Source organism: Lepidochelys kempii, chromosome 6 (genome assembly GCF_965140285.1).
Source record: "Lepidochelys kempii isolate rLepKem1 chromosome 6, rLepKem1.hap1, whole genome shotgun sequence".
Classification (NCBI taxonomy): domain Eukaryota; kingdom Metazoa; phylum Chordata; order Testudines; family Cheloniidae; genus Lepidochelys; species Lepidochelys kempii.
In genome coordinates, this window is record NC_136385.1 from 91,180,630 (window position 1) to 91,196,643 (window position 16,014).

General features: G+C 48.0%; 1 protein-coding gene across 1 annotated transcript in view; it reads right to left on the reverse strand.

Annotated features, from left to right (window-relative positions):
* Positions 1-16,014, reverse strand: part of PROX2 (prospero homeobox 2) — a 21,524-nt gene continuing 5,510 nt past the window's right edge. Inside the window, exons 2-5 of the mRNA XM_078853365.1 lie at positions 7,336-8,968; positions 4,431-4,538; positions 2,629-2,823; positions 1-1,318 (exon numbers count right to left, since the gene is read on the reverse strand). Of these exons, the coding sequence (XP_078709491.1) occupies positions 1,133-1,318; positions 2,629-2,823; positions 4,431-4,538; positions 7,336-8,829 (1,983 nt within the window). The 5' untranslated portion in view covers positions 8,830-8,968 and the 3' untranslated portion in view covers positions 1-1,132. The remainder of the gene's footprint in view (positions 1,319-2,628; positions 2,824-4,430; positions 4,539-7,335; positions 8,969-16,014) is intronic.

Genomic DNA, 16,014 nt, shown 5'->3' on the forward strand with positions numbered 1-16,014 from the left:
AGTCTGCTGCGACAGCAAAAGAGAGAGTAATTGGCTAGCAATTTCTTCTGCTATACTATTTCACAAATGCACACTAAAAAGTACACTCAAATGTTTGGATCCAGCGTGCAAAGGCTAAGAGGCACTCTTACAGGAAGCAGCTGGGGAGCCAGGAAAGGGACCCGCATTCTCTCATGTCATCCACTTCCTCCATCTGTTCCGTTACGAGCTCTATTGTAGGAATTATTGTTTTGCATCTATCACATGGGCATGTTGATAGTCCTGTTGATATCTGATGCGAGTCCTGGGGCCTGGAATTTTGGAACTGATCATTGCAGTATTTAAAAGTTATCATATTAACTCCAAACAGATGGTAAAACAGAAATGCTGTTGGGTGTATGACCTTGCTTCACTTGGCCAAGAATTCTTTGCCCTTTATTAAGACCCTCCATCAGGGACCTCTGATTTATAAACAGGAATGATATTAGCCCTGTTTTACAGACGGGGACACCAAAGCACAGAGAGGGAAGGTGACTTGCCCAAGGTCACACAGCATGCTAGGGCAGCACTAGGAATAGAACTTAGATCTTCCAGCCAGATGACATAACCACCATCCTTCTTCCCTATAGGTCTAAGGCATGAGGCCTCACTTGCTTTGAGCTACAACGTATAACACAGAGGTCCCCAAACTGTGGGGCGTACTCCCATAGGGGGCGTGGCTGGGGCCTGGGCTAGCCCCCGTGGGGGGCAGATAGGGAGCGCCACCCAGCTCCGCTCCCAGCCCCAGCTGCTGGCCCTGTGCCAGTGGCTCCAGTCCCAGTCCCGAGCCCAGGGCTGCAGAAGACAGTCTCATTCCCGGGGCTCTGCTCCTAGTGCCTGGCTCTTGGCCCCGTGAGGTAAAAAGTTTGGGAATCACTGGTATTACGAGTGACATAAAATACTGGCAGTTCACGTATGTAATAGATAGACCTCACCAGAAGGGAGGGCACGCTTCAGACCAGATTAGATATAGTCATAATAAATGGTGCTATTGCTGTTTGTACTAGTAACATTACCCACAATGTAGGCCGGGCCCACAGCTGCTTAGCTCAGGCCAGCCTCTCTCTGATCAAGCTGCAGCATGACATAGTCTTAGGCCACTTCCCATGCGGATTTAACTCTGGAGTAGTTCTTGGAGGCAGCTGGAAGATTTAAACACATCCGGGATGTCACTGTCCAGTTTTGAAATTATTTTGTAAATGGGTTTCTTCCAGGAGGGGTCAGAGTCCTTCCCTGTCCTGACAGCACTGAAGAACTCCCGCAGGGTCCTGCTAGCAACCTCCAGGAAGCGATCAGGGACCTGCAAACAAAGAGAGAAGGAGACTTAGGAGGCAAGTGTGCTATTCTGGAAGTCCCAGGAGGATGGGAAGGGCTGCTGCACACCCTGCCAAACATACACAAGGAGAGGGGGTTCTTCTGGCCTCCCCCCTGGCAGAGACAGATACTGGCAGCCTTCCCAATCCCCGCAGGGGTGGATACCCAGCTCCCCAGCAGCTGAACCTCTCTCCAATCTCCCCTCCCAGACAAGTAGCCCAGCTGCTCATTCAGGTTAGCAGGGTGGTTGATTCCCCCAAATAACCTCCACTACTTTCCCATATGGTGCTTCCCAACCAGGACACAGTTTCATCCTCAGGGACAGCAAGGGCAGAAATCTGCTGTAGTTCCTCCATTTAGGGGAGAAGATCTGGTTAGTCCTGCCCTACAGGACGATGGGTGAGCACTCATAATGTTCCCACATAAGGAACCCGTGATTCCGCACTAAGCGGACATACAGCTCAGACTGCCCTCTCCAAGTCCATGGTGATTCCCATGAGGGCCATAAGATGGCAGGTTGTCCCAGAGTACATAAGGCACCATCCAGAGCCTCGCCCTTCACATCTCAGGACAGTTAAAGCCTTTGCGAAGAAAGTCAGAGTTTCATCTGGGCACATGGGGGTGACAGGTCCCTCCTGAGACTTGGACACTTGGTGACCATGGAGACAGGCACTGGATAAGAATACAGATAATCAGATGGAGAGGTCTGATCAAGCACAGGACTGGGAACCAGGAAGTCCCAATCCCAGCTGTGACACGACTCCCAGTGTGTGAGCTGGGACAAGTCACTTACCCACGCTGTATTTTGGATTCCCCATCTTTACAATGGGACTAATGCCTCACGCACATTCTTGGAAGCTGTGAGAAGAAATCCATCAATATTCGTAAAATGCTTTGAAGATGACAAGTGTGAAGTATGCATGGGCTGATTTCCCAGCAGCCTTTGCAACCAATGGGATCTGCAGGTTTCCAGTGCCTGAGAAAATCAGCCCATAAATGACTTGCCTGCAGTTGTCTTTTTACCATCAAGCCCCTAAGTCAAACCATTACAAGCAGAGCTGAGCACAAACTCAATTGACTCTGTTACATGTACTAGTGATGCCAGAATTAAGGCTGCAGGTCCTTAGGCCTGGTTTTTCTATCCTTTGTAATTATGGTCAGAACTTGTTTTCCTCCTCTCTCCCTTTGCTCTGTGATGGGAGCTAAGGGATGGCACTGATCCCAGCTTGCAGACCCATTGGTTAGATGCACTCTGGGGCACCCCGAAGTTTCCATCCTGGCTGAGCACAGTCTTACCTCAAAATCATTCCCCTTGTTATAATGCATGTTGAGGGCTCTGAAGAGCTCAGAGTCCCGAGAAACCATCAGGTGGTTGGAATCCGTGACTTCCTCCAAGATGGCTTGTCGGGCAAACTTCTCCATCTGGATGTAGTAAAACTCACGGAAGTTGCTGAACCACTTGATAAGCTGAGAAGTGATGCAGCGGTTGAACTGTGAAAGGACATGCACCAGAGGAGCAAGGAAGGGTTAAACCCCTGTTCCCATTGGGCGCCATAAGAAGGAACCAGATTTCAGCAAAGAAAATAAATGTAGAAATCTTAGACACCAAAAATATGAAAGAACCCATTCTAGCTTCCTCAAAAACATGAACCCCCAGCCCCCGACAGTCACATGGGGAATGACTGGGTGAAATTCAGTGATCATCTGCCAACAGAGAAGGAAAGATTCTCCTTGTATTTTGCCTGGGAGGAGAGTACAGTCCAGGTACATATGTCACAGATGGTGCCCAGGAATCTTAGCTTAAACTTTCCTTTGATCCATCAGCCCTGGCAAAAGCATCCCATCTAGTCATGCCCCATGTCCTTTGCACAGGGATGAGTATGTGCAGCAGGGGTAGCTGGTATGGCTGCAGAGGACCATCTGGATGCTCATTCCTACCCCGAGATTTTGACCATCCTTTCCTCTGTTCTATCCCCTGCGTACACACACACTTTTTGAAGCAGCTGCTGTCCCTGCACCCAAACTGTCGCTGGCAAGGTGGGGAGAGCCCAATGAGAAGACAGTGCTGCTCCTTAATCAGCCATAGGGGCCGCTAAAGCAAATAGAGAACCTACAGCATTGTGAGCTCGTGCCCTCTAGCATGAGATAGTGTAACCCGGGGAATTAGGCCAGTAAGCAGTGTTGCCACCCTAGGCAAGGTTTCATCATCTGGGCTACTTTTGAAAGGCCTCTATGACAAACAATCTTGAATCTGCAACAGGCAGCTTTTTTATGCGACAGTGTGACCCTGCAGTGCAGACTACAGAGGGGTGAATTGCAGCATGCACACAAGTTTGAAGAGGGTTATGTTCATGCAAACTGGGCATCTGTTAGTTCATATCTGCAGCATCCGGGGGGGAAGAGGGGAGCGGGGGATTACATGCAGTGTTTTTCTGCAAACTGCAGTTCACATCCTCATACTGGGCACTGCAGGGCTCATGTAGACAAACTCTTAGAGCCCTGCTGCTCCCCAGTCGTGATCTCTTTGCTGTCAGCTGTTGGCCGTTTGAATAAGCAGACACTGAGGTGTATGTGCAGCTGGACTAAGTCCACCTCTCCCGGACAGCAGAAGCCACGTGGCACATGAACCTTTGGGAACAGAACTCTGCTGGCTGTGGTAAAGCAGGACTTCCGTTTGGCCAGGGTGACCAGATAGCAAGTGTGAAAAATGGGGACATTTTTTTTTTTGGGGTGGGGGGGTATAGTTGCCTATATAAGACAAAGCCCCTCAGATCAGGACGGTCCTGATAATTTCAGGACATCTGGTCACCCTTTTGGCTGTGGGATGTCTCCAGTCGGGCGGGGTGGTAGCCAATGGGGCGGGCAGCAATGGGGTATAAACCCAGAAGTGGCCCACGTGCAAGTGAGCAGCCACTGCCAGTGTTGCCAACCATGGTGATTTCTTTGAAATGGCAAAAATTGGGGCTTTTGGAAGCAAACTGTCATTTGGTGACTTTTGGGTTACTTTTCACATGCGATTGGCAAAAACGGGAGCTTTGAGGTTGGCAGCACTGCCAGTCAGGCTTGGTTGGCAGCAGAGCTGGGATAAGCAGCTGTACCTGGACATCAGGGAAGTAGGTTTTCAACAGAGTGGAGCTGGGGTAGCGAGTGAAGAAGAACATCAGCTTGGCCTTCTTCAGGTGGCCAGGGGTCAGAGCCTCCTGGATTTACTCCAGAGTCAAGGAAAAGCTGTTTCCTGTTTTCCTGCACATACAAATCATTGAATTTGCACAAGGCCAGACACTCCTAAGGATGCCTCCAGCATGCCTGTCTTTACCTATGATGTCTCTTCTGCACAGACAGCCCACTCTCTGCTGTATGGTAATGGGCGTGATGGAAGAAGGGTGCTTCCTGAGGAATCCCCATCTGAGGGAATCCTCTAATTATCTGACCCCAATAAAGACTCCACTAGTGACTACTTCTCCCCTTGACAGTCCCAGGAGAGTTGCAGCCAGCAGGAGCCCCCACCCTAGCTGACAGTAATGTGAACGTTTGTGGAAAATCGGTTTTCAGTGCCAGGATCATGTGGCCACCAAGATTTAAGAAATGGCCTGAGAATGGGATTGTGAGTCAGGAGCGCTTGGGTTCTATTCCCAGCTCTGTCACTGACATCCTCTGGGCCTGGGGAAAGTCACTCCACCTGTGTGTCTCAGTAGCCTCACATGTAAAATAAATACATTGATACCCATTTACTCTACCTCAGAAGGGAGAGGGATAATATGTTAGTGTGTGTAAAGTGCTTTGGAATGTGATGTATATAGGGTTGCCAACTTTCTAATTGCACAAAATTGAACACCCCTGCCCCACCCCTTCCCTGAAGCCCCACCTCTGCCCCACCCCTTCTTTGAGGCCCTGCCTATGCTCACTCCATCCCCCTCCCCTCCATTGCTCACTCTCCCCTACCCTCACTCACTTTCACCAGGATGGGGCAGGGGGTTGTGGTGCGGGGGCAGGTATGGGCTCTGTGCTGGGGGTGCAGGCTCTGGGATGAGGCTGGGGATGAGGGGTTTGGGGTGCAGGAGGGGGCTCAGGGCTGGGGCAGGAGGTTGTGGGGGTGCGGGCTCTGGAAGGGAGTTTGGGCGCGGGAGGGGGTTCATGGGGCGGAGGTCCCGGCAACACTTACCACGGTTCCCAGGAAGCAGACGCCAGGTCCCTGCAGCCCCTAGGCGCATAGGCAGCCAGAGAGGCTCCACACACTGCCGTCACACCTGCAGGAGCCACCCCCACAGCTCCCATTGGTTGCAGTCCCCAGCCAGACCTGCGGATCCAGCACTTAGGGCGGGGTCAGCACGCAGAGCATCCCTTGCCTCCCATGCACTTAGGGGCTGCAAGGACCTGGCAGCCACTTCTGGGAGTCACACAGAACTAGGGCAGGCAGGCAGCCTGCTTTAGCCCCAGGCCCCCCGCTGTGCTGCTGATGGGACTTTTAACTGCCCTGTCAGCAGTGCCAATCAAAGCTGCCAGGGTCCCTTTTCGACCAGGCATTCCAGTCAAAAAACGGACACCTGGCAACCCTAACATTGGATGTGTTGAGCATTAGCACCAAAATGGGCCTTTTGCTAGTCCACTGGACAGTTTTGCTGAAAATCAAATGTGTTCACTCCGGGTGGGCAGAAAGCTTCAGTCCATGGGCCTATCTTGGGGAGCATTGGTCACTAATAGGGTCTCTGCTGGGATCCGATGGGAGAGGGAGCTCCTGCCTGCTGAGAACTCAGAGTGTTCCACAATGAGATTTCTCTGAGTCTTTCGCATGAGCAGTGTTAGTGCCACCTTCTGGTAAGCCAGGAGTAACAAAAGTGAACAGAAAGAAAAGGAGGACTTGTGGCACCTTAGAGACTAACCAATTTATTTGAGCATAAGCTTTCGTGAGCTACACCTCACTTCATCGGATGCATTCAGTGGAAAATACAGTGAGGAGATTTATATACACACAGAACATGAAAAAATGGGTGTTTATCATGCACACTGTAAGGAGAGTGATCTCTTAAGATGAGCTATTACCAGCAGGAGAGTGGGTGGGGGGGGCAGGGAGAAAACCCTTTGTAGTGATAATCAAGGTGGGCCATTTCCAGCAGTTAACAAGAATGTCTGAGGAACAGTGTGGGGGGGAGGGAATATACAAGGGGAAATAGTTTTACTTTGTGTAGGTTTCAGAGTAACAGCCGTGTTAGTCTGTATTCGCAAAAAGAAAAGGAGTACTTGGAGTACTTAGAGACTAACCAATTTATTTGAGCATAAGCATCCGATGAAGTGAGCTGTAGCTCACGAAGGTGCCACAAGTACTCCTTTTCTTTTTACTTTGTGTAATGACTCAACCACTCCCAGTCTCTATTCAAGCCTAAGACGTTCTTGTTAACTGCTGGAAATGGCCCATCTTGATTATCACTACAAAGGGTTTTCTCTCTGCCCCCCCCCCCCCCACCCACTCTCCTGCTGGTAATAGCTTATCTTAAGTGATCACTCTCCTTACAGTGTGCATGATAAACACCCATTTTTTCATGTTCTGTGTGTATATAAATCTCCTCACTGTATTTTCCACTGAATGCATCCGATGAAGTGAGCTGTAGCTCACGAAAGCTTATGCTCAAATAAATTGGTTAGTCTCTAAGGTGCCACAAGTACTCCTTTTCTTTTTGCGAATACAGACTAACACGGCTGCTACTCTGAAAAGTGAACAGAGCTCAGTACAGCCCTCCTGAATGGAGGAGAGGGAGCTTATGTGTTAGGCCTTCAGGAGGGTTCAGATCTGAGTCAGCTGGTCTCTTCTGCCCAGGCCCCTCTGCCAGCACCATGTGAAAGGGGAGCCTGATGCCCTGCTTTCTCACAGTAGTACATGAAACCCTGTTAGTTAACCAGCCCCTGTACTGTCTCAGGTTCATGCATGTAGGTGAGGGGGCAACCTTAAGAGCAGCTACTCATGTTTGAGGCTCTAATTGCTGATCTTTAATGGTCACTAAAGGATATATGGACTGAGGAGAAGGGCATCCCATCCATCACAGTCTGCAGCTCTCCACATTCTGCCTTCCTGGCTGGAAGAAGAGTCAAATTTTCCATTTCAGCAGTGTTAAGGGACATTGGATATTGCTGGTGTCTCATGACTGATGACTTCAATTTGACTGCTCTCCAGGGTAGATCTAGGGACTCTTGAGAAGACCAGTCTGGGGAAGAGGCAATTCTGTGAGGACTGCTGTTCCAATGGCTATTTTGACTGTACTCTAGTAGCTGGCTAAGAATCTGTTTTTCTTGAACTTGAGAAGTCATGACCAAGGGATGATTCATGTTAGGCACATGGCAGGGTTTTCTAGCTATTTTTGAACTGATTGGGTGAGCATGAAAGTCTGGAGACTTCTCCATGACTAGCGACAAGGCCTCTGTGTGGGCTTCAGTCAGTGAGTTTACCAAATTTTGGGAGGAAGCCCCAGGAAGCGATTTTCTGCTGGAGTATTCCTCAGTGGCAAAATCCTCTCTTCTGCTGTCTGACACTGAGATTGGGAGGCTGTTGTATAGCTGAGCCAGATGGCCTGATGGCTTGGACAATATTTGTTTTAAAACTGTGTCCACCGTCTGAGATACCACTGTGGCTAGCTCATGCTTTAATGTCTCAGAAAAGGTTCTTTCTTCAGAGGACAGTTCACCCAGATCCTCCATTCTCCTTTCTTCTTCTGACACTTTGTGTTCTTCCATCTCTGAGATGCTCCTCCGAAGAAGAGTTCTGTGTTGGTCACTGGTAGCAGCCTGACGGCTTTCATTTAGACTGTCTCCACACTTCCCCTTCAGTAAGTGCATAGTCTTCGCCATCCGTTCATAGCTTTGATCTGAATCACTGAACTCATAAACCTGCAAGAATTTCTCTTGAAGCTGCCTCAGCTGTTGCTGCAAAACTTGAAGCTGTTCCTTCAGTTGGTGGCACTCCTCTGCCTTGGCACTGCTCCTGCCTCTTCCTGCAAGCTGTGCTACATGTGGGCTTTGCTGCTGGGGAAGCTTCTGCTTTCTCTTGTTCTCCCTATAGTTCTCACTTCTTTTCTCCACAGGGCGTTCTCTGTCTCTTTCCCCATTGGTACCAAGTGTGATAGGGTTTGGTGAGAGGGTCATACCTCGGATAATGCTTTCCACTCTGGCCCTCTTAGCTCGTAAGTGTTCATTATAGAACTGGTCTGTGTCACCAAAACTGGAGATTGGAGTATAGCACAGAGGGGAGGCCAGGGTTGGTGTCCCTTCCTTAAAAGATGGGCAGTCCCTGGCTTCCTGGGGTGATTCCGTTGTCTGCAAGGAAGGGAAAAGGAAGTTTGGATCCAGGCTCCTGTTAACGATTGTCTGGTTGAGGAGTTGTGATATGATGGACACACTGGGGGAAGAGAACAACGAGTCTCTTTGGAGACAGGGCTCTTCTTTCTGCCCACCTGAGTGTCCTGAACTCGAGCTATCTCCATCCTGCTCAGAGACACAGCTCCCATTCATAGTTTTTCCACTCTTGAAGATGAAGACCTGACACTCAACAGTTGCCACTCAGCAGTTGTTTTGATGATGGTACTTGTTATACAGGAACACCCTAGGACTTGAGGACTGCTGATGTGCTATCTGTTTCTGAGAGCTGGAGCTGAGAAAAGAGCAAGAAATGTTACCCAGTGAACTCTACTATATCAGCTCTCCATTTGTGTGGGAACATTTCCTCCTCACTGATTCCCTGTGATTGATTCTCTGTGACCTCCCTACTCAATGGTAACCCACTTCACTCACCAGTGCTGAAAAGCCTCCAGCCAGTTAAAAACATCTGAGCTAACCTGTTGTACAATGCAGGACCGCACGAGCACACCTTCCTGGTGCTCGGGACAGTACAAGGGCTCTCCATTCAATATATGATCATTCATGGTTTGGGCCCAGGTTCTCTCTGCAGCCATGGTATTTGCATCCCCAGGAACAGTGGAACTGTCAGCTGCAGGAGGCAGAACTTTCTAAGCAGCCAGCCTGTAGTTTTGGATTATACTTCCGTGAGAGGTTAAAATGATCACAAATCTCATTGCTGCCTTCCTTGCCAGAGCTTCCCAATAAATAATATTAAATGTCTTATACACCCTTCCCCACAATCCAGAGCAAGAGAATCCTAGACAATGTGTGCAACGTAAATGCCTAAAGAGAGACAGAAGATAGGTAGACAGAACCACAAAACCGCATTGATTAGACTACACGGTGGACCCATGGAATTCCGTAAGGCACTCAGATACAGTGGTGATGAGCATAGTATAAATACCCAGAAAGATTTCAGATCCAAACTCTGTTTCAACCAAGCCTTGGTAGAGGTTCTCTGAGGTGCCCCTTAGTTCAGGAAAGGGAGCTTAGGGCTGTATCCTCAAAGTTCCTCAGCTTGAGGTGGGTGTTGTAAGAAGGTGGCACTTATGGGTACACTTCAGCTCAGACTGTCCTGGCTTTCCTCGCATTGCAGAAAACCCTTTCTGAATCATTCTGAAAGGAGAAATCTGACTGCTCTTCATGAGCCCCATATCTTTGTGTTCCAGTGTTCACTTGTGCTGTTGAATACATCTAGCATTCTGTGCATCCCTACATCTCACAAGGCTTTCCCACATCTGGGGCTGTGGCAACTGGAGAATAGACAAGTGCCTCATCTCTCTGTGGTGGCCTCACTACTCCATCCTTCCCAGGGTCTGGATACATGAATACTAATGTTCAGAAAGTGACTCTATGTGGATGATAATGCAAACACATGTAAAATCCTCAGAGTGTAGGCTATGGGACTTTGCCTCTGCCTGAAACATACAGGTGTCAGACATTACACACAACTCAGTTTGAATAGCCAGCTCCTCAGTACACTCATTAGTATCATACAAATATATCTGAGGCTGGGCACTGATGGTGCCCGGTTCTGCCAGCATTGAGCATCTGAATGCATCCACAGCGGGGCACAGGTTGTTCCTGAGTAAAATGACTGTCAGCACTGGGCACCTAGGCATACACACATTGAAGCAGGACTAGTGCTTGGGTAAGAAGGGTCTGACACACACAGACCCAGGTACCATTCAGCATCAGGCTCAGAAGAGCTACAGAGCTGGCAGTGCTATCCAAAAGTTTCACTGATCCAGAAGCAGTGACACTCTTTAATGTTGCCTCCAGTTATCAATGTACATTAGAACTAAGGAGTTAAAACAATGCTTTGCATTTTATTTCTAGGAGCTTTTTTTAAAAAGGAAAATGAAAGGAGAGGGGCTGGGGGGTTAGATGAGCAGAGCATGAGCCATTGACCTGGCAGTTAGGAGTATAAGAACTAACATACCAGATCAGAGCAGTGCTCCAACCAGCCAGTACCCGGTCTCTGACCGTGACCAGTACCAGATGGGGCAGAGGAAGATGCAAGAAACCTTGTAATGGACAATTACAGAATAACCCACCCCTAGGGCTTTTTCCTTTTAACCCTCTTCAGTTCATGGCTGGGGATTACATCCTGAAGCAGGAGGGTTTATATTACTTCTAACCATTTTAAAATAATATCTAATATGTCAATAGCTGTTCTTATTGTCCTTGAAACATCTGATCCTTATAGGAAAATACTAAGCTCTTCTACTCAATGCTAGCTTGCGGCAGTGAATCCCACAGATTAATTTCTGCATTGTGTAAGATATATGTCCAGTTTCCAGCTGGTTGCCTTTCAGTTTCTCTGAACATTCCTTTGCTCTTATATTACAAGAAAGGGTAAATAGGAGTGCTGGATTTACCTTCTCTAAATCATGCATTATCTTGTACACCTCTAGCATATCGCCTCTCTAAATTGAACAGTCCTGTCTTTTCAGTCTCTCTTTACTCTTTGCCACTCATCATTTTGCTCACCCATCTCTGAATCCATTCTACTTCTGCTATATCCCTTTGAGACAGGGTGACCAAAATTGAGCAGCACTCCAGGCAAGGTCATACTACTGATTTATGTGCCATTCCTTTTGCAGCCTAACATTTAGTTTGCTTTTTTAACTGCCACTGCACATTGAACAGACACTTTATTATGCTGCCTGCAATAACCCCTTGGGCTTTTTCCTGAGTGGTTACAGTTTGTGTAGACCAGTGGTTCCCAAACTTTAACAACCTGTGAACCTCTTTCACTAAAATGTCAAGTCTTGCAAACCCCCTCCTAAAAATGAACATTTCCAGGGATTTTCTCCTTTACTTGAGAATAAATTATAAAAGCAGTGATCTTGGAAATATAAAATTTGTCTTTATGCCATGCTTATTACTCACTATTTATTATTAATTATTATTTATCATTACAGTATTTTTATTACATTATGAAAATGGCAATATTCTTCCAAGATCTCACTTTTGTAGCTTGTATTGCTTTGAATAAGCCTGTTATAAGTCAAGGCTCCTTACATTCCATCAAGGAGTATCAGATGTGAAACAGCATGAAGGTATTTAAGAAGCCAACTCAAAGAGTTCCTCCTACACCGGCATTCAGGTTTTGAGCAGTCCAGGCAAACAACGCACGTTACAATAAAGCTTAAACTTGTTCTTTGTAATAATTTAAAAAACAATACTAGCTGCCTATTTAATTTTAAAAACAGCAACAAATATCCACCTCCCTTTCGATTTCTTATAAGGAGCCTTGAAGTTTAAATCTCCTCGGTGTGATAGCTGTGCTTGCTTTGATCTGCTTAGCACTTGGAAGTCCAGGGGCTCTGGGCTGCTGGCCCTGTGCTGTCTGGGGTTCCTAGGGACAGCTCTGTCCACCATTAGGGAATTTTTTCCCCAAGAACCCCCTGTAACATTTCAAAAACCCTCAGGGGTTCACAAACCCCAGTTGGGGAACCACTGCTGTAGACCCTACCAGTGTGTGAGAGTAATTCAGATCATTATTTCTTATGTGTCAAAAGCGAGTTTCATTTGCCGTCATGCTACTCATTCACTCGGCTGTGTTAGGTTGCTCTGAAGTTTCTCGCTGTGTTCTCTAGACTTGACTAACCTAACTATCTTAGGGGATGTCCACACTGGAGCTGAGAGCGAGCCTGCCAGCCCAGGGAGACATGCTCCTGTTAGCTGGGCTCCAGCTAGCACGCTAAGAATTGCTGCAGAGGCTCAGGCAGCCACCCAAGCTCAGACCCAGAGTACCTGGAGCCCTGCTAGGGCGGGTCTATCTACTCAAGCAGGGAGACTCGCTCCCCACTGCAATGGAGACACACCCTTTGTATTATCAGTAAATGTTGCCACTCCAGTGTTCTCCCTCTTTTCCATAGCATTAATAAATATGTTCACCAACCCTGGGAGACTTTTTGCCCTGCTGGAAATTGACCATTTAGTCCTACTCTATGGGCTTGTCTACACTACCCTTTGGATCGGCGGGCAGCGATCGATCCAGCGGGGGTTGATTTATCGCATCTAGTATAGTTATTTATGTAGCTGGAGTTGCATAGTGTAGGTCGATTTACCGCAGTAGTGTACTTTGCCTGTCACCCAATGACTGTTTAGTTTTCTTAACAACCTCTTGTGAGCGGCTTGGTCAAAGTTTTTTTTTTTTAAGTTTTTGTAAGTTATAGCAACCATTTCTCTTGTATCCCTCTGCTGTTTGTTGACACACACAGAAATCTGTGTGGCCTTACAGACACCCTGCTATTTTATCCCCATCATATGCTCATCTAGGCATTTTATCGTTCTGTCTTTCATAAGAACATAAGAACGGCCAGACTGGGTCAGACCAAAGGTACATCTCGCCCAGTATCCGGTCTACTGACAGTGGCCAGTGCCGGGTGCTTCAGAAGGAAAGAACAGAACAGGTAATCATCAAGTGATCCATCCCGTCGCCCATTCCCATGATAATTTCAGTCTATTACCTGGGACTGAAGTAAGGGTCACTGGTCTGTAATTCCCAGGATCATCCCTACTAACCTTTTTAAAGATAGACTTAACATTTTCTACCCCTCCAGTCCTCTGGTATAGGAGCTAATTTTAATAAAGCCATATATAATTCCTGTATTTGCATAGTTCAGCCACTTCTTTCTTGAGTTTTTTCAGACCACTTGGACGTATGGCATATGTACTGGAGACTTGTTCTTTAATGTACCAGTTTGTTGCAGAACCTCCTTCTTTTGGCACTTCACCCCCTCACAGTGCCTCATCTTTTTTACCTGAAAAGGTAAAGTCCAGGATCTTACAAACTCCTTAAACTGAAGCTTTCTTGCTCCAGATACCAAAGTGACAGGCTCCTTGTAAATACAATAGATAGCTATTGAGCTGGCCATAAACTTTCAACTTGTCCAAAAATACTAGAATCAGCTTTTCCCATTAACCTGAGCTGCTCCTGCCTCACAAAGAGTTACAGAGTGGGACACAAGCCCTCAGTTTCAACCTATTTCTCTCCCTCCTGAAAAGCTCCCTACACCTCCTCATCTTCCTTTGGAATGAGGGGTTTTGTAAATGTGCGCGGTCACCTTTTAAACCTTGTATCAGAGAATTGATGGAGCAGGGCTGCATACACTCTGTGAGTTCCCTGTGCATCCCAGGAGTGCTAGATAGGGGAACCGAGCATTTGCTGATTGTCTTGAAGGGGCCCTTTTGGCTGAATTTTTGCAGGGATACTGGAACAATTTTTATAGTGGGGGTGCTGATGATGGAAACCATGTATTTGGTGTTTGTTATTACTATTTCAAGTCAGGAGGTGCAGCAGCACCTCCAGTTCCAGCACCACTGAATTTTCGTGGTTTTCTTCAATCTTTCTGTAGCCCATGAGGGATCTGGCACACACAGGGAGTGCCCTGTGCACCAGCAGCCATTCCCCAATATGCTATGCAGAACCAAAAAATAGCCTCAGAAAGAGCAGTATTGGAGGGATGAGGCCAGAGGCTGCATCTCTGGGGCCTGGCAGAATCCCTCCAGTCACCCACATCAAGGGGCCCAGGGGACAAGTTGAGGAAAATGTTCAGATCCCTCCCTCCAAAGCATCTGCTCTTAGAAGCAGAATGTACTCTGCACCCTGCCTTCCATGGCACATGGAGACGCCCTGCTCACTCCCTTCTCATTCAGATACACTGGATTCTTCAGCAAGGAATGCTGCTTCTCCTGGACCCAGAGCAATTCTGCACACAGGGGTCTCCTCCACTGCTGCTGGGGATGGCTCCAGCTCACCTATCTTCATTGAACACACCAGCTTTTCTCAGCCTCTAGGACCGAGGCAACCCCGGGCACCGGGGGACAACCAAAATGCTTTGGGAGGGTTGGGAAAGGGAAGGAGTCTCAAGTCAGTGCCCCCTACCTCTTGCAATGTACATGTTAATGCCCTGGAGTTCAGGTTTGGTCCCGGTCAGTGTTTATGGCAATGGAGGTCCTGCCCCTACTTGTACATTAGCTCTTGGGTGAATTGTTCCTGCCATTTCACTGTCAGAGCCTTCAGGTCCTTCCTCACATTAATTAGTGGATGTTTTTAAAGCACTCTATACATGCTGAAAGAAAAGGAGTACTTGTGGCACCTTAGAGACTAACAAATTTGTTTGAGCATAAGCTTTCGTGAGCTACAGCTCACTTCATCGGCTGCTGTAGCTCACGAAAGCTCATGCTCAAATAAATTTGTTAGTCTCTAAGGTGCCACAAGTACTCCTTTTCTTTTTGCGGATACAGACTAACACGGCTGCTACTCTGAAACCTGTCATTATTCATGCTGAGTGTTACTATTAGCTACCCAGGCTTCTTTACAAGAAAGGGAGAAAAATCCCAAATGAGGCTACTCAGAATGCAGCAGGCCACCACCCCAAGAGCAGACACCCTAAATGGCCAGACACCCCCCCAAATCTCCCCAGGAACAGACACCCCAAACAGCCAGACACCCCCCAAACCTCCCCAAGAAAAGATCCCCCCAACAGCTAGACTACCCTCAACATCTCCTGAAAATACCGTCCCTTAACCAGATTATACCCCAAACTTCCCCAACAAGCATCTGCAAACCTCCTCAGAAGAGCCATATTCTGCAAACCCTCCCCATGGAGAGACTCCCCAAAACTGCCAGATTTCCCAGTTTTCAATGTAAACCCTGAATAGGAACCAGCTTAGTCTCTCTCCTCCCCAGGGAGATGGTTCACTCACCTGGTCCCCCTTTGTGTGTGGCGGGTGGGATGGTAGGCGCCTGCAGGGTACCCTGTGTTCCCAGAGTGTCTGGAGAGTGTGGCAAACAAGAGGCACTGAAGCACTAGCACTGGCATTGAAGAGTCCTCTGAGCTTGGTCCCTGTTAAAGAGGGGGATGGGGAGGCCAAAAGCAGCCAACCAGCTTCAAGGTGCTTCTGAATATGCAGATGAAAGAAGAAGAGGTCAGGTTCAGAGCCAGGGAGTGGGGAGGGAGACCTTCCATCTGCAGCTGGGCCACTCAGGTACACAGGAAGTCAGCTGTCTCAGAGGCTGGGTCTTAACATGTGAAACCTTTTTTTCCGATAGGGCCATTCCCAGTGGTAGAAGAGTTCTGTGCATTAACCTCTGGGTTCTAACTTGTTGCAGGTCAGGATATCTATGCATTGGCAGAGCTGTGTGTGGGACGGCCAGGACAGGAGGAGCAGGAGCTGCCATAGATCAGGATGGAACTGTAGGAGCAGATCATTGGGGCAGGGGAGTGGGACTGAGCAGTGGGAGCAGGACTGGAACGGTTGGTTCCTAGAGCAACCCCAGAG